Genomic DNA, 24642 nt, shown 5'->3' on the forward strand with positions numbered 1-24642 from the left:
TCTTCTGAGTAAGTCCTCTAGCTCCACCAGAGTATGGTCATGTCTGAAAACTCCTCAAATGCCCCAGCAAATGGTTTCCCTAAGGATGCTGGTCATCTACATAGCCGCTAACTGTAGGGAAATAGATTGTCAGCTCAAAAACAGGACTGTATATCCTGTGAGATCTATTTTCTCTGTTTTGACCTAGTTAACTGCTGATCTAGATTGTGAAAACCCAAGCAACCTAGCAGCTGGCAATGAATACAAGGTGATAATCCAGGTGCAAGATGTCGCCCCTCCGTACTATAAAAGCAAGTACCATTTATTTTTTTTGTTTTTTTTCTTTTTTTTATTTATTAAAGATTTCTGCCTCCTCCCCGCCACCGCCTCCCATTTCCCTCTCCCCCCCATCAAGTCCCCCTCCCTCATCAACCCGAAGAGCAGTCAGGGTTCCCTGCCCTGTGGGAAGTCCAAGGACCTCCCACTTCCTTCCAGGCCTAGTAAGGTGAGCATCCAAACTGCCTGGGCTCCCACAAAGCCAGTACGTGCAGTAGGATCAAAACCCAGTGCCATTGTTCTTGACTTCTCAGCAGTCCTCATTGTCCGCTATGTTCAGTGAGTCCGGTTTTATCCCATGCTTTTTCAGACCCAGGCCAGCTGGCCTTGGTGAGTTCCCGATAGAACATCCCCATTGTCTCAGTGTGTGGGTGCACCCCTTGCGGTCCTGAGTTCCTTGCTCATGCTCTCTCTCCTTCTGCTCCTGATTTGGACCTTGGGATTTCTGTTCGGTGCTCCGATGTGGGTCTCTGCCTCTGTCTCCTTTCATCGTCTGATGAAGGTTAATATCCAGGAGGATGACTATATGTTTTTCTTTGGGTTCACCTTCTTATTTAGCTTCTCTAGGATCACGAATTATAGGCTCAATGTCCTTTATTTATGGCTAGAAACCAATTATGAGTGAGTACATCCCGTGTTCCTCTTTTTGGGTCTGGCTTACCTCACTCAGGATAGTGTTTTCTATTTCCGTCCATTTGCATGCAAAATTCAAGAAGTCATTGTTTTTTACTGCTGAGTAGAACTCTAATATGTATATATTCCATACTTTCTTCATCCATTCTTCCATTGAAGGACATCTAGGTTGTTTCCAGGTTCTGGCTATTACAAACAATGCTGCTATGAACATAGTTGATCATATACTTTTGATGTATGATAGGGCATCTCTTGGGTATATTCCCAAAAGTGGTATTGCTGGGTCCAGGGGTAGGTTGATCCCGAATTTCCTGAGAAACCGCTACACTGCTTTCCAAAGTGGTTGCACAAGTTTGCATTCCCACCAGCAATGGATGAGTGTACCCCTTACTCCACAACCTCTCCAGCAAAGGCTATCATTGGTGTTTTTGATTTTAGCCATTCTGACAGGTGTAAGATGGTATCTTAAAGTTGTCTTGATTTGCATTTCCCTGATCGCTAAGGAAGTTGAGCATGCCCTTAAGTGTCTTTTGGCCATTTGAACTTCTTCTGTTGAGAATTCTCTGTTCAGCTCAGTGCCCCATTTTATAATTGGGTTGATTAGCATTTTACAGTCTAGTTTCTTGAGTTCTTTATATATTTTGGAGATCAGACCTTGGTCAGTTGCGGGGTTGGTGAAGATTTTCTCCCAGTCAGTGGGTTGCCTTTTTGTCTTAGTGACAGTGTCCTTTGCTTTATTTTTATTATTTTCATTGAGCTATTCATTTTTCTCTGCTCCCCTCCCCTCCCCTCCTATCCTCCCCCAAGGTCCCCATGCTCCCAGTTTACTCAGATCTTGTCTTTTTCTACTTCCCATGTATATTAGATCCATGTATGTCTCTCTTAGGGTCCTCTTTGTTGTCCTGTGTGCTAGATTCATCTCAGTCAGCAGTTTGGTGAAGTAATTTTTGGGGGGTGTTCACAGAAACCTTTCAGGGGGTCTTGTTCCATCAAACCATATTAGTCTGGAAGCAATTCACAGGTTCTCATCCTCCGTGGAAACAAAGATGAACCTCTTTTCCAAAGCAACATATCCATAGACTCAAATTTTGAAGTCAAGAAACCTTTAAAACATATGAGTTGGTGTAGCTTAGCAGTCCCCAGAATCAAATGTCTCTATGTAGTCAAAAAATTCAAAGAAAACACAAAGATATGCATAATCTAGACTCTCTGTGTGTATTTCATCTTTTCATGGCTTATTTGTCTTTACTTCTTTTAATCTATGACTGTCTGTACTCTGTCTCTTTAAAGACTTTATCTTTTTTTAAAAAACATTTACTTCTTTTTATAACTGTCTATACTCTTTTTCTTCTCTCTCCCAAGCCTATGTATATTTTCCATCTGACTCTGTCTTTTTTGTATGTCTGTAATTATTTTCTGGCCAGAAGCACTTCTTAAGAATCGAAGCTGCTAGGGTATATACATCCCTGCCTGCTTGCTCTGTCCAGTCCAACATGGTGGAAGTCCATTAGTGCCTAAGACTGCTGGATGGGAGCTGTCCTAACCACCTCAACTCTGATAACCAGTTGGCCCACGCTGCTACCAAGTAACTGTGCACTATCCACAAACTCCACTTAAATGTTCCATAGCTGGACCTCCAGAAAGAGTAGAGTTCTCACAGGCAGTACAGCCCAGAAAGCCGACATTTCAAAGCAGCACAGATTTTTTTTTTCTGCTACTGCTAAGTCAGGAAAATTTCTCTTAAAGGAGCAATGCCTCTGCTTGCTTCTAGCAAACAGAGCCCAACCAAGAAAATGCCGCTACCAAACCGTGCTTAACTCTGTTCTTTTGTGTCTAGGATTCCTTTTTAAGCTTTCTTGGGCTTTAAGTAATTTTAGTTGGCCATGCTGACATGCCAATTTGCTGTAAGGAGGCCACTTGTTTGTTTCGGCACACAGAAACTATATTATTTAAATCACTGCCTGGCCCATTAGCTCTAGCTTTTTATTGGCTAACTCTTACATCTTAATTTAACCCATTTCTTATAATCTGTGTATTGCTACAAGGCTGTGGCTTATTGGGTAAAGTTCTGGCATCTTTCTCCAGTGGAGCTACATGGCTTCTCTTTGACTCTGCCTCCTTTCTCCCAGCATTCAGTTTAGTTTTCCCCGCCTACCTCTATTCCCTGTGCAGGCCTAAGACAGTTTCTTTATTAGCCAATGGTATTCACAGCATACAGGAGAAGAATCCCACATCAGTCACATTTATTAATTGTTTCTTTCAATGTCTGTGCTACTGGGGTTATATTTAGTAAGTGGTCGACTGTGCCAATGCATTCAAGTGTTCTTCCCACTTTCTCTTCTATGAGGTTTAGTGTTGCTGACTTTATGTTGAGGTCTTTGATCCATGTGGACTTGAATTTTGTGCATGGTGATAGATATGGATCTATTTTCATTCTTTTACATGTTGATATTGAGTTATGCCAGCACCATCTGTTAAATATGTTTTCTTTTTTCCATCTAATATTTTTTGCTTCTTTGTCAAAAATCAGGTGTTCATAGGTATGTGTGGATTGATATCTGGGTCTTTGATTTGGTTCCATTGATCCGCCTGTCTGTTTTTATGCCAATACCTACCCAAGAGCATAGAAGATCTTTTTATTTTCTGGTGTCTTTTTCAATTTTTTTTTAAAGATTTCCACTTGTTTGGTTAGAGTTACTTCAAGATATTTTATGTTATTTGTGATATTTATGTTATTATTGTGAAGGGTGATGTTTCTCTGATTTCTTTCTCAGCCCATTTATCATCTGTGTAAAGCAGGGCAACTGATTTATTAGAGTTAATCTTGTATCCTGCCACATTACTGAAGATGTTTATGAATTATAGAAGTTCCTTGGTAGAATTTTTGGGGTCCCTTATATAAACTATCATATTATCAGAAATAGTGAAAGTCTGACTTCGTCTTTTCTAATTTGTATCCCCTTGTTCTTTTGTTGTCTTCTTATTGTGCTAGCTAGACCCTCAACTACTATATTGAATAGCGATGGAGAGAGTGGAAAACCTTGTCTTGTTCCTGATTTCAGTAAGATCACTGTGAGTTTCTCTCCATTTAGTTTGATGTTGGTTGTTGGCTTGCTGTGTATTGCCTTAATTATGTTTAGGTATGGTTCTTGTATCCCTGCTCTCTCCAAGGTCTTTATTATGAAGGGATGTTTTATTTTGTCAAAGGTTTTTTCAGCATCTAATGAGATGATCATGTAAATTTTTTTCCAGTTTGTTTATATGGTGGATTACGTTGACAGTTTTTCATATGTTGAACCATACCTGCATCTCTGGGATGAAGCCAACTTGATCATGGTGGATAATTTTTCTGGTTGGTTTTTGGATTTGGTTTGCCAGTATTTTATTGAGTATTTTTGCACCAATGTTTATGAGGGAGATTGGTCTATAATTCTCTTTCTTAGTAATGTCTTTCTGTGGTTTCGGTATCAGGGTAATTGTAGCCTCATAAAAAGATTTTGGCAATGTTCCTTCTGTTTCTATTGTGTGGAACAATTTGAGGGATATTGGTATTAGTTCTTCTTTGAAAATCTTGTAGAATTCTGAGCTGAAACCATCTGGTCCTGGGCTTTTTTTTTTGGTTTGGAAACTTTTGATGACTGTTTCTATTTCTTTAGCAGTTATAGGTCTGTTTAATTTGCTTATCTAGTCTTGTCTTAATTTTGGTAAGGGATATTTATCCAGAAAATTGTTCATTTCTTTTAAGTTTTTCAATTTTGTGGAGTCACAGGTTTTTGAAATATGACTCTCTGGATTCTCTGGATTTCCTCCATGTCTTTTGTTATGTCCCCCTTTTCATTTCTGATTTTGTTAATTTGGATGTTCTCTCTCTGCCTTTTGGTTAGTTTGGATAACTAACTATTTTGTTTATTTTCTCAAACTCTGTCTCATTGATTCTTTGTATTGTTTCCTTTGTTTCTATTTTGTTGATTTCAGCCCTCAGTTTGTTTATTTCCTGCCATCTAGTCCTCCTGGGTGAGTTTGCTTCTTTTTGTTCTGGAGTTTTCAGGTGTTGTGTTAACACATTGGTGTGGGATTTTTTTCTAGCTTTTTTATGCAGGCATTTAGTGCTATGACTATTTCTCTTAACACTGCTTTCATTGTGTCCCATATATTTGAGCTATGTTGTGTGGTCATTTTCATTGAATTTTAGGAAGTCTTTGATTTCTTAGTGCCCTTCGGACTTATTTCATATGGCGTCTCCCTCGGGCATCAATGATTGAACTGCATTAGGCAGTTCTAGGTACTGGGCACAGGGGCTCCTGTGACATCCACCAATCAGGCTCCGGCATCTACTTCCTCTGGTGGGGGCTGAATTACAACTCTCGAGTGTTCTCGGGGTCCTGTCCTTTCCATCTTTCTACTTTCCACACAGCTTCACTTTTTCCAATGATTTTTCAGAAAGTGCAAATACCAACACATAACTACACTGATGTGTGCTGCACTGGTCAAGTTCACATTTAAACTCTTGGGTTTGGCACACAAGCACTTCCATGATCTGCATAGCTTGCTAGCGGTACCTCCCAACCCTTCCCATTCAACTTCCCTTTTCCTCAACTGTCAGTGCTAATCACTGCAGCTGCCCTGAGAGAATAACAAAGTTTTATACCCTGGAGTTTTTACACATGGCTAGAACTCTCCCTCCTGTTCTATACCTACTCCCCCTTTCCATACTATCCCACACTTTACTGTCCTATCCCACACTGTCCTCTCCCACACTCTCCCTATTCTACACTGTTCACTTACTGTGTATTTTCACAATGACCCATCTTCCTCTCTTTGTCCATCTCAGGCTTTTCTCGAGCTTCCTCCTCCAGGTTCAACAGTGACTTGTATTTGTGTTGTCTGAGAACCTACTGCTAACTGTCTTGGAGACGGCTCTCTACCTGTGCCTCAGCCCACACTGACAAGATGCTTTCTAATGCCCACTGAACAGATGGGTACAGGTTGTGATGGAAATTTAATTCTGTTTCCTTTTTTAGATAACATCTACATTTTCATTCTAACAAGCCCAGAAAATGAATTTCCTCTCACCTTTGATAGACCATCATATGTGTTTGATGTGTCAGAAACAAGGCCAGGTGGGTAAAGGCTAAATCACAGTCACAGCATCTTGCCAGGCTTTATCTGACTTCAGTCTCTACAGGTGCATAGCTCTTGGGAGACCACCAGAAGGTTTTCATACGTTCTTTGATGATTTGTGTGATTCCATCCTTCCTTGCTTGCTTGCTTACCTCCCTCCCCCCCCTCCCTCCCTCTTTTCTTCCCTCTTTCTCCCTACTGTCTCTTGCTCTATTCTCTCTCTCTTTCTTGAATTGCTCTTGCTAGTACAGAGACCTCCAGGTTAGTCATGGTTCCTGAAAACCTGATTAAACTGCATTTCTCTGAATGCCCGGATTGCTCCTTGCTGTCTGCCTGGCTTTCTGCTAATCTTCCATGTTGTAGATGACATTTCTTCTTGGTCTCCTCTGTGATTTTTGACTGACTTGCTCAGAGAGTTGGAATTTTCAGGTAGTAAAAAGACTCCCCACTTCCTCTAGTTCCTTTCTTTAAAGACACAACAGAGCATCATCCTCTTCTTGAGTTCTCTGGCAGTCTTATTTTCTGCCTTTATAATGATATTTTGATTTTTATGATCTATTCTTCCATTAAGAAAAGATTCCCATGACTGACATGGTGGTACATGCCTGTAATCCTAGCACTTGGTAGGTGAAGGAATGAGAAACAGTAGTTCAGACCCATCTGCTATGGTATAGCAAGTGCAGGGTCAGTCTGGACCACGTGAGACCCTGTCTGAAAACACACTCACACACGGAGGGTATGATAGGTAAGTAGCTGGTAGATAAGTAGGTAGATAGATAGATAGATAGATAGATAGATAGATAGATGATGGATGGATAGATAGATAGATGATGGATGGATAGATAGATGATAGATATAGAAACTGAGAACATGAGAGAGTACGAGAGCGTTCCTGGTCCCTGCTTCAGTTTCTCCTCATCTCTCCTGACTTGAAGGTACAAAGAGTTATTTTTCTGTTATCTGGCATATGCTGTCAGATCTAATAGGTCCTCCCCAGCCATGTACCTTGAGATCATAGTATTTCTTCTATAATAAAAAACCAAATCAAATCAGAGCACCCACCCCCATTATTCTTACCTATTTTATTCTCGTGACTGTCTCTGTTTTCTGATGTCAGTTTCAAAACAAAACATGAGAAGATGGTCCGGGGAGCACAGTTAGTGCCTTACAGGGAGCACAGTTAGTGCCTTACAGGGAGCACAGTGTTACCTCTTTACAAAGAACACAGTTAGTGCTTTACAGGGAGTACAGTTGTTAGCTCCATACAGTGAGCACAGTTTGCTCCTTTCAGGAAGCAGTTAACTCCTTATAGGGAGCACAGTTAGCTCCTTGCAGGGAACACAGTTAGCTCCTTACAGGAAGCACTGTTAGCTCCCTGCAAGGAACACGGTTAGCTTCTTACATATTGCTTACATACAGACCAACAGGACCAAACACTTCACATATCCCCTGGCCTCAGTACTGTGGTTTGGCCGTCTTCCCTGGGTCACACACTTGGTGCTGGCCTGTAAAGCTGAGCGACAAGGTCTCTGACTCACAGGAGCAGAATTTATGGGAAAGGACTTCTGCAAAACAAGCTACCCAGAACCCTAACAGCCCTACCAGCACTTGTAAGATAAGCAGAAATAGCAGAATTTAAATATCTATACTCAGTATTCATCAATTGCTATATTCTTTTTTAATATTTATTTATTTATATTTTATGTCTATGAATGTTTTGGCTGTATGCATGTATGTGTATATGTATATTGTGTGAGTGTCCTGTGCCTGCAGAGGCCAGAAGAGGACGTCAGATCTCCTCAAACTGTAGCTACAAATGGCTGCAAACCACCATGTGGGTGCTGAAAATCAAATCCGTGTCCCCTGAAAGAGCAACAGGTGCTGTTGACCACTGAGCCACGTCTCCAGCCCCAGTGTGAGCTCATTATAGAAAATTTGAAAAATGCAAGAGACTTTTAGATAGCACTATTGCTGAAAGTTGGGTGTGGGGATATGCGTGCTGGGTCTCATCATTTATGGGGGTGATGTAATGGGTGCCTTTGAGCTTCTAGGGTGTGAATTCCCTCTCCCACCTCGAGCCTGGCTTGGACTACTGGCCCACTTACTCGCTGGGTGCTATTTTGCATTACTTGAATGTAATAGAATTGAATATTTAAGATATACAGGCTTCTGACAACTAGGAAGCCTCCAAAAGTCTGGCTACGGCAGTAAGATGCCTCCCCCTCAAGTCGGTATTAATCATTTTTTATTCCTGCAGCTAGAACCCGCGTTGGGCGCGTGCGAGCGACTGACGCAGACTTCCCCCAGAGGAGCGTGCTGTATTCCATATCCAGCGGAGGGGCCAGCCTCCGGCACCCAAGCGTATTTTGGATTAATCCCAAGACAGGGGAACTCCAACTAGTAACTAAAGCTGACCACGAAACCACTTCAGTCTACACTCTCACAGTCGAGGCCACCAACGGCGAGGACACAAGCTCAGCTACTGTGAGTTGGGGCTGTTGGGTCTCTCCATCTCCCGCCCCTGCCCTAGCTGGTTGGCTCAGGCTGGCCCTGGCGCGCTCAGCATGTGGCTACAGCAAGATGGGGCGATGAAGGAGTGGTTCCCAGGACATAAAGATCACAGCTTTCTTTGAAGCTCACATCTGTGAGTGACCGAGAGAAGTACTAATACCGATGGCAAGACGCTGGCGTGTCTGCTGAACCCACAAAGCCACCTTGTGGGACAAATACCCTCCTGGTGCCCTGTAAATCTTTGTCTTCTATGGGTTGGTTGGTGGTAAATGGCAAGCTGCCAAGATGGGTTGGTTTTATAGCTTTTAATCTCTTCCCAAAGCAGTGTTGCCTGTTTCTGCCCCACCCCCGTGCTCACCAGATGGGGCAGATATTACAGGATGTTGTGACTCAACCTTGTGCCATGGTGGTACAATCGCTGACTCTGGCTACCAAGGAAGTAAAAAGTGGGACCCTGACTCCTGGTTCTTGGGGTTTTGGGGGTTGTTTGTTTGCTTGGTTTGGTTTATTGAGACAGGGGTTCTCTGTGTAATTGCCCTGACTGCCCCAGAACTCACTCTGTGTAGCAGGCTGGCCTTGAACTCAGAGATCCACCTGTCTCTGCCTTTGCGGGGAAAAAGGCCTGTGCCAGCCAGGCGGTGGTGGTGAGTGCCTTTAATGCCAATACTCAGGAGGCAGAGGCAGGCAAATCTTTGTGAGTTCAAGGCCAATTGGTCTATGCGAGCTAGTTCCAGGACAGGCTCCAAAGCTACAGAAACATCCCCCCATCCCAAAACAAACAAACAACAAAAACAAAAGCCACCACTGCCTGGCAGTAATATGTGTTTTAGACAATGCTCACTCAGATATGGGGAGTCAAAAAGCAAGGAGAAGACAGGCCAGGGTCCCATAGTGCTTTCGAGACCTCCCATAGGTCCCGCACTCCACGGCGGTGTCAGACTGGGCACAAGCCTTTGGCACATGGACCTGTGAGGGACCCAGGTCTTTTTGCAGATGCCTGATGCTACGTTGCAGCTCAGTGTTCCATGCTGAGACTCTCACTGAATGCTGATTCTCAGTGCACAGTCTGTGGGACCTGAGTTTCCATACCACACCCGGCACGTTTCTCAGGGGCCCCGCGCTGCACACAAGCCTCCCGCTGAGGGTCTGGTGGGTCTGCGGGTGAATGTGGGGAGGACCCAAGGGCTGCATGACAGCCATGAAGATCCATTAGTGAAGCGAAAAGGCTTGAGGGAAGCGGCTTGACTGGCAGCTGCTTGGTAGGGACAGCAACTGGCGTGCAAGGAGGAGAATGAATTCATTTCTTACCCATGCTCTGGGCAAGGCTTATCTCTATGACCCTAGTTCTGCAGGAAGTCACATGATAAACCAGTGCCCAAGTCGTTCGCTTCCTCTAGCGACTTGCTCTGAATTAATGGGATGAAGCTCTCAGCGATGCACGAGGTTCCGGATTGTTGGCCAGGAGAGTTGGAGATAATTGTGGTGTTTGTTAGGTTGTATTTTTTTTCTTCTTTCATTTTTTTTTAAGAGAAAAATAATGGACTCCACTCTGGGAGCTAATGAGAGTGAACATTTCAGTCTATTCCCGGTCTCAGAAATAGCTGAAATCCCTAAATTTCCAAAGCAGAATGAATAAGACTCAAATTTCATAAGCCTTTAGGAAGGGTGACGAGCCAAAATAAGCATGCAGGTCTCTTCCAGGACTGACACCGAGAGAGCCTGCACTGGCAGGAATCCCAGTCGGTTCACCAGGCAATGGGTTGCTGGCCTAGCTTGGGGAGAGTCAGCTGAGAGTGGCTATAACCGCCCAGGCTACAGGTGAACCTGGCAAAACCAGGGCTTCAGCTCCACTGCCTTGTGTCTTAGACCTGTCTGCCTGGTATCGTCAGCTGAGGAACATAACAGAAAGTGCCTGGGCCCCCCAAGTGGGCCCAAGGAAGTGGATCCAGGCTTGAGAACCATTGTGAAGGACACAAAAATGAGAAACTAGTTTCGGGTTCCCAGGGCACAGTGCCTAAGTAAATAGATGTGTTCCCCTAAGCCCATGGCCATTGTGGTCTTTGGGAGCATGTATGTTGAAGAATGATATTTGCATGTCTGCACTTACATGTACACACATACATCCGCACATGAGTGCACACAACAGAGACGCTAACAGCAATGAACAGGGTTTGGAGTGAGACAGAAGGACCCTGAAAGCTTAGCCTGCCCCTAAGTAGGGGCTGTGTCAATCACCTGCTGTCTCTCATCTGTGGACGGGAACTATCACATTCTCACTCACACACAAGGCTAGATCAGCGAATTCATGCAGATTGTGAATCCCACACAGTGAGTGCTCACTATACTTTAGCTCTTAAGAGTAACTGTCTGAGGCCAACAGCATGGCTCGGTAGGTAAAGGGACTTGCTGCCAAACCTGAACACTTGGGTTTGACCCCTGGAACCCCCACGGTGAAAGGAAAGAACTGGCAACCACAAGCTGCTTACACAGCGCGCGCATGCGCTCGCGCGCACACACAGCACACACACACACACTGAATAATGTAGGAACATTTTAACTACCTTCCGGCTCTTCTAGGTTACCGTAAACATCCTTGGAGAAAATGATGAAAAGCCAATATGTACCCCCAATTTTTACTTCATGGCCATCCCAGTGGATCTGAAAGTTGGCACAAACATTCAGAATTTCAAGTTGACGTGTACCGACCTTGATTCTAGCCCCAGATCTTTCCGATACTCCATAGGCTCAGGTATTGTACTTGGTATCAACAGTTCTGGGCCATTCAGGGAGGGACGGGACAGTGGGTTGTGGCTCCTAAACTGATGTGGGCACAGCGTGGGTGTGTGAGGAAGGAGGGCCGAGGAATACCAGGGTCCCGGTGTTTCCCGGTGCTCTGTCTGCTTCTCTGCCCCACCTAGTTCTCCCAGAAAACCCCACAATCAGACTTACGCCCATGTGGCTCTTCCAAGGCCCCAGGAAGTATAAATCCTTCTAATGGATTACTCTCCCCAAATTCCCAGAAAATCATGAGTGTAATTTTTAAAATTTATTTTAGTTCATCTCCTCACCACCTCTTCTCCTGAAGAACCTGTCATGGGGGAAGGGAATCCCAGGCCTCTCTCAGGATAAGAATAGATTAAATGCATTTTGAAACGTGTCCTCGGGAATAGTCTCCTGCTCCGTTCATCTCCTTCCTTTAAAAATGTGCCGTTGTGGGAAGGAGGGGAAAAGAGCACCTCTCAATGGAAACAAAACCAGAATAGCTCATCTAATGAGGTGCTGGGGCCAGAGATTTAAACCCAAACACGCAGAGCAATTCCACAGGAAAACCTGAAAATCCATCTCGGCCGCCTGCTGAGTCTGGCAGAGCAGTGGGAAGCCTCTGAACCACCGTGCCACAAAACCCAGGGGCAGACGCTGCCTGGAGACCACAGCCGCTGAGAGCGGAAATAATCCATACTGAGAGTCCCGAGGACCTTCGGAGCCCTTTGCTGCTGAGGGCATAAAAACTGCATCATCTGCTCCATTTGCTGCTTCTCAGTCAGCAGTGAGTGTGGAGACAGCAGAGGACAAGCAAGAGTCACAGTCGGGCTCCCAGCCTCCCTGCCCCAGGAGCCTGGAGCGTCAAGTAGTGGGCCCCAACAGCTCTGTGTGTGTGTGTGTGTGTGTCTGTCTGTCTGTCTGTCTGTCTCTGTCTGTGTGTCTCTATGTGTGTGTCTGTGTGTCTGTCTCTGTGTGTGTGTTTGTGTGTGCGTCTGTATCTGTGTGTGTATGTGTATATCTCTGTGTGTGTCTGTGTGTATTTCTGTTGTGTCTGTGTGTCTCTGTCTATGTGTCTGTGTGTCTCTATGTGTGTGTCTATGTGTATCTGTGTGTGTCTGTGTGTGTCTCTCTGTGTGTGTGTCTCTGTGTCTGTGTGTGTGTCTCTGTCTATGTGTCTGTGTGTCTGTGTGTCTCTATGTGTGTGTCTGTGTGTATCTGTGTGTCTCTGTGTCTGTGTGTGTGTCTCTGTGTCTGTGTGTATCTGGGTGTGTCTGTGTCTGTGTGTGTGTCTCTGTCTATGTGTCTGTGTGTCTCTATGTGTGTGTCTGTGTGTATTTGGGTGTGTCTGTGTCTGTGTGTGTCTGTGTGTGTGTGTCTCTGTGTCTGTGTGTGTGTGTCTCTGTTTATGTGTCCATGTGTATCTGTGGTATGTCTGTATGTCTGTGTGTGTCTGTGTGTGTGTGTCTCTGTGTCTGTGTGTGTGTCTCTGTCTATGTGTCTGTGTGTATGTGTGTGTGTGTGTCTGTAGAAGGCAGATGGGGAGAATTCCCAAGGACCTGGTCCTGAAGTCCTTGCAATTTCAGGAGGTGCCTTCCTTTAGGGGACTTCGAGATTCCCTGTCACCAGTGATGCCAAATAGCTCCACAAAAGGCATAGGGTGAACCTGGCCCATGGTTGGGGTGCAGCTCACTCTAGACGCACTGGCCTCAGCAGACATCTACATGTGCCTACATCACCATTAAATAAATATCAGCTGCCAGATGATCAGGATGTACCAGGATGCCTAACTCTCTCCCTGGTGGCCCTAGACAGGGGTGCTGGGTCCTCAGGATGTACCAGGATGCCTAACTCTCTCCCTGGTGGCCCTAGACAGGGATGCTAGGATTCTCTTTCCAGTATGTCCTCACTTGTAGGATATCACAGCTCCAACCCAGTTACATAAAAAATAAAGTGTGAACATTAGAAGAAATAAAACAAATGTGTTTTCTTCTTACCTTTATTTTATCTCTTTTTCTCTCTTTGACCAACTCTCTTGGGTCAAATCTCACTAGGCAATGTCAACAGCCATTTCACCCTCTCTCCCAGTGCTGGCTCGAACATCACAAGCCTGCTGCTGGCGTCCCCCTTCGACTATGCTGGTGGCCTCGATGAGATCTGGGACTACAAGCTGCTCATCTACATTACTGATGACAACTTGCTGTCTGGCAGGACAAAAGCAGAGGCTTTTGTAGAAACAGGGACAGTGACACTCAGTGTTAAAGTCACTCCTCCCCCGACCTCGATCGTCACCACAGTACCCAGGGTAAGGGTCGGAGACCTGTAATCTCCAACCATAGCCTAGGCGTTTATAGCAATGGAACCCTTGACCCCGAAGTGTGGGGCATTTGTTTGGAATGACACTTGATTAGTAGATGGAAATCTGTGTAAGAGCTTGGACGCGTAGAGTCGCTGACCTCTCACACTAGAGAGGAGCATGTCAGTGTGGGCTGTAGTAGAGCAAGCAGTGACCATTGTGGTAAAGACCATTTCACTGTAGGAAAACACCTTTGGTCAGCAACTCCAATTGCAAAAGGTTTTAGCTCATAGTTTCCAATATTTCAGACCATAGGCTAAGGGCCTATGGTGAGGGAGAGGAGGGCAGGGAGGCTGAGGGAGAGCAGGGCAGAGGCTGAGGAAGAGCAGGGCAGAGGGGCTACGGGAGAGGAGGGCAGAGGGGTTGAGGGAGAGGAGGGCAGGGGGCTGAGGGAGAGGAGGGCAGAGGGGTTGAGGGAGAGCAGGGCAGAGGGGCTGAGGGAGAGCAGGGCAGAGACTGAGGGAGAGCAGGGCAGGGAGACTGAAGGAGAGCAGGGCAGAGGCTGAGGGAGAGCAGGGCAGGGAGACTGAAGGAGAGCAGGGCAGAGGCTGAGGGAGAGAAGGGCAGAGGCTGAGGGAGAGCAGGGCAGGGAGGGACACTGGAGGGTGAAGAGGAACATCATTGCAAAAAAGGTGTACTTCCCCCTCTTCTCCTCCCCACCTCCTCAAACATCCCTCTCCTCACAAAAAACTACCTATGAATGAGGTGGTCATCTTCCTCTCAGGGTCTTGCTAATCACTGTGATGTTCACCCCTCTGTTACTGCAGTCAGTGGACCCCAGTGAGCTGGGTGGCGGTGGGTGGCACACACCTTTAATCCCAGCACTCAGGCGGCAGAGACAGGAAAGTCTCTAAGAGTTTGAGGGTAACCTGGTCTACAGAGCAAATTTCAGGACAACACAGAGATTTCTTTTGCGTAGCAGTGACCAGAACACCAGACAGAACAACTTAGGGAGAACAAAGACTCAGAAGACTTTGCTGTCTTGCTCTGTGCATTTGAATGTGGTGGAGGAGGCCCCTCATGTCATGACTTACAAGAAACAGAGAGGTGGGAGGGGACCACAAGCCAAGAATAACCAGGCACGCTCAGTGATCTTGTAGCTAGGCCTCAGTGCCTCGATTTTCCAGAAGCTCCCAAAATAGTGCCACCATCATGGGGGAGCAACAACACATGAGCCTGTGGGTTTCGTTTTTAAGTTATCCAACTAAAGCTTCCTGGATGTTTTATATGTGCTCATGTGTATACGCCTCCATGTCCACGTGTGCACCACACAAATGCAGATGCCCGCCAAGGCCAGAGGAGGCCTGATGTGGGTGCTGGGAACCAAACCTGGGCCCCTCTTCAAAGCGGTGAGGGCTCTTAACAACTATCCGTCTCTCCCGACTCTCCTTTTGAGATTTTTAGTTGGCCATTAGTTTGTTTGGGGAGTGTGTGTGTGCATGCATGTGTGTGGTGTGTGTGTGCCTGTGTGTATGCATGTGCGTGCATTTGTCTCTGTGTGTATGTGTGTATATATGTGTGCATGCATGTGTGTGTGCATGTGTCTCTCTGTGTGTATGTGTGTGTGCATGTGTGTATGTGTGTGCGCATGCATGTGTGTGTATATGCCCCACATGTGTGCCACAGCTCACCTATGGAAGTCAGAGGACAACCTGTATGCGTCTGTGTCACCCTTGCACCAGATGGGGTCTAGGCACCAACACTAGGTCATCAGGCTTGGCAGTACACTCCTTTTGTCATTGACCCTGGGGAGTATCACACTCAAACCATAACAAACCCTAGGGACTTTCTCTACGGGATGAGCTGGCAGACTTATCCTTAGGAAGAAATTGCTCAGTCTCTTAGGTTTACAGCGTAACCCACCGTGACATTTCCAATTCTGAGATCTCTAGGACTTGTTTGTTATCTGTCTCCCACTCTAGGAAGCAGAACTTAGTCTCCCTGTGATCAGAGCCCACTCATCTGGCAGTGGCAGCTGTGTCGAGTGAACACTGAAAAGCCTACAAGGTGTTAGAAACAAAAAACAAAACAAACAAACAAAAAAAAAAAACAGCTTTCATGGCTCCTGCCTTCCCAGCGAGAGACAATGGCTAAATTAGTCCCTGGATTGTGCTGAGCTGTAGCTGAGAAGTAGCTAGTGGACCATTGCAGCTCTGAAGAGGGGAAAGAGACAGTCAGTGCGCTGAAGTCAGGAACTGATCTGTAGTTCACTAATTGTTCTGGGGTTTGATCCAATGGAAGGAAGGTAAACAAGGGGAGGGAGTAGCAGGAACTATGAGCACACAAATGTCCGCCATTGCAGGACAGGAGCCGAGCAACCTAAACATCGCACCCAGGATGCTAAATGTGTCAAAGATGCTCCCACCCTGCTCACTCTCCCCCTCTGTCCTTAAGCCCAGGATCACCTACCAGATCCTCAGGGAAAACACTTACTCTTCGTCAGCATGGTACGTGCCGTTCATCATCACTCTGGGCGCCGTGGTGCTTGTGGGGCTGCTGGGGTCCCTGATGGTCCTGCTGGCCAAAGCTGTCTACAGACATTGCTCCTCCAGGAAGGACAAGAAACACCTGTAAGTTCTGGTGGGCTGGGGGGCTCTCCTTGTTCGTTTGTTTGTTGTACGGAGCAGGGTACCAGGCTTCAAGGAGAGACTAGGAGATGACGGGAAGGAATTCCAGCTGCTCTTGGGCCTGGGGTACCCACACTGTAACCTGTGGGGCCAGGACAATGGCTGGCTCTGTGACTTCCTCTGGCAATTTACCCTGGCCCCGGTGGGATCTGGAGAAAGTAGAGTGTCACCCTCCTAGTGACCTTGCCCTGGATAAAGCCCCATTGTGCCTAGCAGTGGAATAAATATAGCGTGCTCTCCTTGGAGGGGTACCTATGAGCAGGCATGAAATTCAAGGAAACAGCAACAACGAAAAGCAGATTGGGAAATTAAGCTTTGGGTACCAGTGACATTAGACCTCATCCCCCACCCTCTTGGAAACACGCTGTTGGCATGCCAGGTTTCTCCTCCCTGCTCGCACTCCTGTGTGTCGCCGACCTCTCGGACTAGGTTCATTCTCATAGCCAGAGCTTAACAGTTGTGAACCTGGTTTTGGGCACTGCTCAGGTTTCGGGTTCAAACCTGTGCTCTGTCGCTCTCTGGGCACCCGAATTTGGGCACAGGAGAACTCTCTTGACATCAGTGACCTTCTCTGTAAAGCCAACCAACAAGTTAAACAGAGAGAGCGCTGGGTAGTGTTCCTGACCCCAGTAAAGGTGTTTTTAAATTTGTCGCAGTGTTAACTTCAGAGTGGAGACCCAGGGAGCTCAGCATTCTAGACCCCAAATTTAACTGGATGACCAAACATCCTGGGAGCTGGATGCACTGACTTTCAGGACCTCTCAGCAACAAAAAGGGATGAGTGGTTAGATTCCAATGCCTCTTAAGACTATTTGAATAATAACTATAACCATCAAGTAATGTTGAGTGTCAGTGTGCAAGATGACATAAAAGAAACACTTTAGCTTAAAGATGCGTATCGCATTCCACCGTATTTACTGGGAGAAATTTGTACTCTTGACAACCTAGATTTCAGGCAAGAAATCCTTGAGCATCTGCTGAAATTTATAGAGACATCTTTGTTTGTGTTACAAATTGACTTTGAGAAAAATAGAAAAAAAAAAACCACCCTGTTTCTAAAGGTGTCATATTTAAGCACCTAAGGATGATGGTGTCTCATTGAGATTTAGGTGGATACTCTTAAAGGATGTAAGCCAGATGGTGGAGGCACAGGCCTCTAATCCCAGCACTCAGGAGGCAGAGGTAGGTAGATCCCTGTGAGTTAGAGGCCAGCCTGGTCTACAGAGTTGCAGAGCGAGTTCCAGGATAGCCAAGGCTACACAGAGAAACCCTGCTTCAGAAAACTAAAAAGAAAAAAAAAAGCCAAATCTCTTACCACTCGAGAGGTAAGCACTACAAGTTACATGCAAATTATAACTAAATGGTAAAATGGTAAATACGTATCTTGAACCTGGTTGTTCCTACTCAGATTCTAAATCAAGTTTTCAGCATGGCCCAACCTACAAGAGAAAACAGCTAGAAATTCAGACTCAGGCCCAGAGTTGTTAGTTGTACCATGTGACATCCAACACGTATCAAATAGTGAGGAATAAAATTAGAATCACTGAATCCAAGGTTGTAGGAGAAGGACATTAGAGACCCAGTCCAGCTCTTCCATGTTACAGGAAACGGCAGTTAATTGTTGCCCTCCAACCTCCCTGCTGTGAGCCAAGTTCTCTGCTCCCAAGGCTACTGGGGAGAAGAAAGAAAGAGCTTGTGGTCCCCTGGGCTGGTTCTGCCTCCCTTGGAGTCGTCGTATTCCCTGGAGGTGTATGAAACAATACCTTCAAACTCCTAGACCTCTATAATTCCAGGCTATCACTGGCCAAACTGCGGTTTAGAGCAGGGCTAGTAGTCAAAACTTTTGGCCCCATCCCCAGCTTATTTTCAAGCCGTAGTCCCTGAATCTCCGGGAACCCAGTCCCTGTGTTACATGTGAACAGAGTCTGTGTTACCACGTGTGCACATTTGTGTGGAATACGCTTCAGTCAACTAATGCCCATCCTTTCCCCACAGGACAAAGAAGGAAGGTATGTACACTGCATGCTCTCTTGGTTTGTTTGCTGTTCAATGCTTGCTGTGTTATACCGTAAAAGGCTTAAATTTGGGTTTAGTCGGGGAATGAGGAAGCAGAGGGCATCTATGCTGGAGCAGGGAAGGTCAGGGCACAGGGTACCCACTCATTTGGCCTTGCCTGTTTTCTGCACATGTGCATCTACTCAACTCAGTTTAGTGGTCTAGATGCATCTCCATGGAAACCAGTCCATCCACAGTAGGGACTCTCCATGTGCTACACATACCTAGCACTTCCTGACTACTGCCTGCAGACAGACTGACAGCTCCCAAGAACTGTGAGCTCTCTGTTTTGAACAAGTGCCACTTCTGAAGGAGCAGTGACACTTTATTCTCAGACTGTAAAGGATTTGATCATTTTTTCCCAGAAAATTCATTAGGTCCAACTAATTAATTGCTAAATTGAGCAAGATCTACTGAGAGCCTCAGGTCCAAGGAGAGATCTGTCTCTTTCCAATCCTGGCCAAGAGTTGTCACCTTAAGGCTACTCCAATCTATGGGGAGAGATAGGACTTAACACTGGAAATTCCGTGCATTTTAAGCAATGTTTGCTTAGGTCACTCTGCCCATGGAGGTATGTTATATGCACAAAGCATAAATAGCAGGGTTCAGATTTATTGATCACACGGAAAGAAGCATCTCTATAGAAACGTCATAGATTACCTCCAATACTGTTCTTTTTAAACAGATTTGTTCTGTTACTATGTGTGACGGTTGCCCTGCATATGCATAGGTGCCCTGTGTGCATGCTCAATGCCCTCAGAGGCCAGAAAAGGACATCGGAGTCGCTGGAACTGAAGTAATGGATGGTTGTGAGCTACCATGCAGGTGCTTGGAATTAAACCTGGGTCCTTTGCATAAGCAACACATGCTCTTACCACTGAGCCGTCTCTCCAGCCCCAAACTCAGTTACTTTTTAACCAGGATATAGGGAATTAATGTCAAAAATCCCTTGTTACGAACACAAAATCTTTTTTTCTTATCTCTAAATCCATTTGGGAGCTAACTTCCAAGAACCGGTATTAATAATCCGGGAAAACATTTTAAAAATTAAACCGTGTGCTGTGCATAAGTGTGTAGTTTTCTAAGAAAACTGAAAGCCCCATCATCAAACAGGTCTGCAGGGGGAAAAGTCCTTTGCTGTGTTGTCCATAAGGCTGAAATCAAAGCCTGCCGGGAGTCCACTGTGGGGTGGGACTTTAGGTCGGGCAGCATCTAAGAGGCTGCAATGCTGTCCTGTTCTCTTCCCTGCAGACAGGAAGACTGTGAAGAAGGAGGCCGTGGTGGTGAGTGTGGTCAGCCACAGGAACCTCGCCTGGGTGCTGGGTGGTGGCGTCCTGTCTCTGCCACACACAGAGCCCAGGCTCTGGAGCTGCATTGCTGCCTTCTGGGAGAGGCTCATGCATCTGACACAGCTCACTGCATGGCCAGCTCCTGATAGGATTCCTTCCCTCACTGAGCATGTCTGCAGATGCATTTGCTCTGGGTTTCATAAATATTGAGTAGTGGTGTTTATTATCCCTTCCAGCTCTCCACAAGCGTGCACTGGGGGAGCAGAGTTAAAGGCAGAGCTGGTGCTGCAGCATTCCGCAGGATTTAATTTTTCTTGGCTTTTCCACAACCTTGCAAGGGAGTGATAGAGACAATGCACAACTTGCATCTGGGTTTGGTGCTACCTACCCCTTAGCCACATAATCCTGAGGACACCCAAGCGTTTGGGAGCCTGAGATTCCTTGCCATGAAATGGGAAGGAGGACATCCACCCTAAGACAATGGCTGGGGAAATCTTTTGAAAACAACCAGATGTCTCCCTATGTGAAGTGCTCATCCTGGCTAGAACCACATCCTCACCGTCTTACTTCACTATCACCATGATACAACACCAAGGCAACTTCAAGGGGTTTATCTGAGGCTCACAGTTTCAGAAAATTCAAGTCCATGACCATCACGGTGGGGAGCATGGCAGCAGGCAAGCAATCATTAACACTGGGGCAGTAGCTGAGAACTTACATCTTCAGATACAGCCACGGGGGAGAGAGAAAGGAGGAAGGGAATGGATGGGCTTCTGACGCCCAGTGACACATCTCTGCCAACAAGGCCACACCCCCTCATCCTTCCCAAACAGTTCTGCCAAGTGAGGACCAAGTAATCAAACACAGAAGCCCATGGGGGCTTCTCATTAGGTCAGGACACTCACCTTACTTTTGCTTTCTCTTACTGAGCCTGATACATTCACTGGGAAGAGCTAAAACTTGATACCTTCCCTGATCTCTGTTTCCCCTTGATTAACCTTATTTATGATGTAAGACACTACCTTTGGTAAGTATGCATCTTGAGGGGTCAGTGGAGCTAAAGGCAGACCCTTGCTTTAAACTCAACACCTTAGGGCATCTACTCTCTGATTTGTCTGCTACTGAGAGGAAGGAATAGCCTTGGGCTTCCAAGGTCTTATCATCTAAAAGGAACACCTAGGGTGCCAGGGGATGAACTCATAGACGGTCTTAAAACTGTGCCACATTGATCTATTAAATAAGTAAACCCTCATAAAATCAAACATGGGGCTTCTTAGATGATCTAGTAGATGAAACATGTGCAATTCTCACTGCTTCTCTTCAGCATCCGAGAGGTGGGGGAGTAGCCAGGTGGTACCGGTAAGGAAGAGGCCACTGTACTCTGAATAGTTTCCCGCTAACATGCTGAGGATCTAGATTTTGTCACTTTTTTTATTGATTTTTGTTGAGCTCTACATTTTTCTCTGCTCCCCTCCCTGCCTCTCCCCTTCCTGTCAACCCTCCCCCAAGGTCCCCATGCTCCCAATTTACTCAGGAGATCTTGTCTTTTTCTACTTTCCATGTAGATTAGATCTATGTATGTCTCTCTTAGAGTCCTCATTGTTGTCTAGGTTCTCTGGGATTGTGATTTATATGCTTGTTTTCTTTGCTTGATGTTCAAAAACCACTTATGAGTGAGTACATGTGATTTTTTTTTTAGGGTGTCATGTGGTGAAAGGACTGTCCATGGGTTGGGGACAGACACATTCTGCAGAGCTCATCTCTGGAGAATAGCATAGAATACCAATCACGGAGGGTGGGCCCTAGGGAAGCACTGTTGGCTTTGGGCGAGGTGGGTAGCTGGAGGTAAGAATGCCAGGGCCCTGTCTTCCACATCTGCCTGACAGTGGTGTTCTGAGATGCTGTAAGTCTTAGCCCAAGGCACTCAGCATTTTGACTCTGGCTTCCACACAGTTAAACAGCTTCTTCTCAGGACTCTTCCCTAACCCGCAGGTCCCACAGCATCCGACACCTCTGCTATCATAGCCTTGTGTTTTCATCGTAGCCCGTTTGTCAGTGACAAACTATGGAGACAGACAGAGCTGCCTGGGTCACGGTGGTGTCCCTAACGTGTGGCCCAGTCCCAAAGTTTGAGCCAGGAAAGCCAGGTGTAAATGCCTGCAGTCCCAGCAGTCAGTAAGAGCAAGAGGTTGAGAGCAGACGTGGTTACACACCCAGCTCAAGACTAACCTGGGCTTAACCTTGTCTGGAAAAAAAAAAAAGATAATAAACGAATAAAACGAAATAGCGAAAGAAGCCACAAGCAAAGAGCGCAACCGTGAGGGTGGGTGGCCTTGCCCAGGGACATCCGCAGCATTGTGCCAGAAGCAATCTCTTTTCCTTAGCAATCTATCCAGATGAATACTGTCTTTGATGGAGAAGCCACAGACCCAGGTAACCAAACGCCACCTTTGAGGATACTTTGTGCTCTGGGACAGGAGTTGGGAAGTGTCCACTGGTTTGGCACCTTGGCCACGTGGTCTGTAGTGTGAGGCTGACCCTTTTAAGTTCTAACATGGCTAAGCTGGGCGCTGGGTGCAGCAGGGGGGAAGCGCCGCGGGTGCTGGGTGCAGAGGGGCGGTGGTGGAGGGCACGGCGGGTCCTGGGTGCAACGGGGCTGGGGTGGGGGGGGAGGGCGCTACGGGGCCTGGGTGCAACGGGGCGGGGCGGGGGGGGGGGTCACAGACGTGCAGACCCAGATCTCCATGATGCCTCAGCACCCCCACCTGCCGCTGCTCTCCAGGGTGTGATTTCTTCCCCCACTGCCTGTTTACACACCAACTTAGGAAAACAGTGAATTCAAAAAGGCCTATGTCCCCTGCCCACTGATTCTCTCTCACCTCCAGTCTTCCCGACATGCTTTTAGTACCGACTTATTAGTAGCAGACATGGCAAGTTTGGCTCCCCCTTCCCAGATCAGGGCCAAGAACTTCTTGGTTGACCGAATGAACATAAGGTGAAACTGGCCTCCAGAGCTCTCATTGCCCCTAAAATCGGCTCCAAGGTCAGCTCCTTCACACACACACACACACCTCGCTTACAAAGCTCAATTATAGACCTGGATAAAGGGAAGGAAGGAAACTCAGGAGGCAAGTGCGCTGGCTCCCCGCCACCCTCCTGAGCAAGCGGCTCCAGTCCTTGGAAGAGGGTGGCTCCTCTCCAGTGAGAAGCTGCGGCTGTTGGAATTAGATTTCCCTCTATTATTAGGTACTTGTTACCATAATGTGCCCATATTAAGCATAAGTGCTGGTGGGATCCTGGGCCGGAAGAGGCCATTTGTGTTGTATTGCGGTGGCAGGAGCCAGGCTTGCCCCAAACCGAAGCTTACAAGGAAAAAAGCCAGGGAAGCCTTGCGCCATTCCTCTGTACTAGAGAGAAGAAAGCGGGGAGAAAGGAGCCAACCGGCCCAGTGTGAACCAACACATCAGTTAGTGTCTGCTGGCTCGAGCACAATGGGAATGGTTGCCTCTCTTCATCCCCAGCAGGACCAGATCAGTGTCTACACTCTCTGCCAGCCCGACATAAATAAGAATCAAGGGCTCCCCGCCCTTAGCGAATTCCTTTGTATGGCGAATCCAAGGGTCTTTTAAAACAAAACAAATCAGATCCTCATAGGTAACCCGTTAGAAATCAAACCCGCTTTCTGTGATAGACACAAGGAACTTGGAATTCCCTTGGTCCCCTCATCTCACAAGTGAGATGGTGAAGAGTCTGTCAACCTTCCCATCTCAAGAGGCACTGTGTCCCGGCTGCAGGGCCTGGGGGAGAGGCAGGCCTCAGAAGACTGTCTGCGTGCCTCACAAGCGTCTTTCCGTCGCAGGGGGTCACATCATCTGGCCTCCCTCATCCTTCCCCAATCGTCAGAGGGAGAAGTGAGAGCAAGCGGAATTGCTTAACTTTTTGTTTTATACAATTGCTGTATTATCTACCCCTAGTGACTGGGGAAATCTATGAATTCAACTCAAAAACTGGTGCCAGGAGGTGGAAAGGCCCATTAACCCAACTGCCCAACTGGCCGGAGCCGGGTGCCCAGCCCGGAGGCACAGCTGCGGGAGGGCAATAACAGGTGTGTGTTGTCGGCACCTCCTGAGGGACAGGGGCAATCCTGTGTGTGGTGGGGGTGGGGGAGCGCCCCGCCTTAAGTTGCACAGGGACCGTAACAGGTTTTTGGCGCAAGGGCACAAACATGACAGAAGGAATTCAGACACCCAGGGTCGTGAGTGGGGTATCTGACAAAACAGTTTAAAATTTTTGAAATGGGATTTGATCACACAGTGGCCTTGTTCTGAAATAGCCCGGAAATTTTTCTCTCTAGGTTCATGTCTACCTGTGTCCTTCGGCTGGGAGTGCTGACCTGTGCAGGCCAAGTTGCCCCTATGTGCTCTTTGCAATGGCTGCCAGGACACCCTTTCAGCTTAGCCTCACAGTGTGTTACACTCGTCCTTGTGTTCACTGATGCTCAACGCTGTACATGTTTGTGTGAGACCACGAGTGGTTTTTGAAAACATAGATGGACACAGTGAGCCAGTCATTTGGGAAGAAGGAATACGACATCATTCTTTTATTTTACTTTAATTTTATTTAGATGAATCTTGCATTTGACAAACCATGCAGATCTGAGGAGCTGCTCACCCTGTTAATATGAAGGCTTCTCCCAGAGACAATCACTATCCTCTTTAACATTGTAGATTAGTTTTGCCTTTGAAAAACTCATTAAAAATGGCTTTCCTCTCTGAGTGTCGTGTTTGGGGGACCACCATGCAGCTCACAACACTAATCCAGTTCTCTATCTGGTGCCCTTGTATGACTTTGCCCCAGTTGGATGAGGCAGAGCCACGCTGTGGTAGCTCCAGGGTACACATGTACTTACTGAGGATCCTTAGTCAAAAAGTAGTGGAGATGCCCAAGTAGAGAGCCGGCCTCAGGTGACCAGGTC

General features: G+C 46.7%; 1 protein-coding gene across 1 annotated transcript in view; it reads left to right on the top strand.

Moving 5' to 3' along the window:
- The window catches only part of Cdhr3 (cadherin related family member 3), a 62843-nt gene extending 38470 nt beyond the window's left edge, over nucleotides 1–24373 (top strand). The window contains exons 10-20 of the mRNA XM_057782855.1: nucleotides 188–290; nucleotides 5970–6068; nucleotides 8327–8553; nucleotides 11158–11329; nucleotides 13395–13645; nucleotides 16091–16266; nucleotides 18319–18332; nucleotides 19630–19661; nucleotides 22052–22100; nucleotides 23642–23772; nucleotides 24022–24373. Coding sequence (XP_057638838.1) covers nucleotides 188–290; nucleotides 5970–6068; nucleotides 8327–8553; nucleotides 11158–11329; nucleotides 13395–13645; nucleotides 16091–16266; nucleotides 18319–18332; nucleotides 19630–19661; nucleotides 22052–22100; nucleotides 23642–23769 — 1251 coding nt within the window. The 3' untranslated portion in view covers nucleotides 23770–23772; nucleotides 24022–24373. The remainder of the gene's footprint in view (nucleotides 1–187; nucleotides 291–5969; nucleotides 6069–8326; nucleotides 8554–11157; nucleotides 11330–13394; nucleotides 13646–16090; nucleotides 16267–18318; nucleotides 18333–19629; nucleotides 19662–22051; nucleotides 22101–23641; nucleotides 23773–24021) is intronic.
- The last annotated feature ends 269 nt before the right edge of the window (nucleotides 24374–24642 follow it).

This window comes from Chionomys nivalis, chromosome 10 (genome assembly GCF_950005125.1).
Source record: "Chionomys nivalis chromosome 10, mChiNiv1.1, whole genome shotgun sequence".
NCBI lineage: Eukaryota > Metazoa > Chordata > Mammalia > Rodentia > Cricetidae > Chionomys > Chionomys nivalis.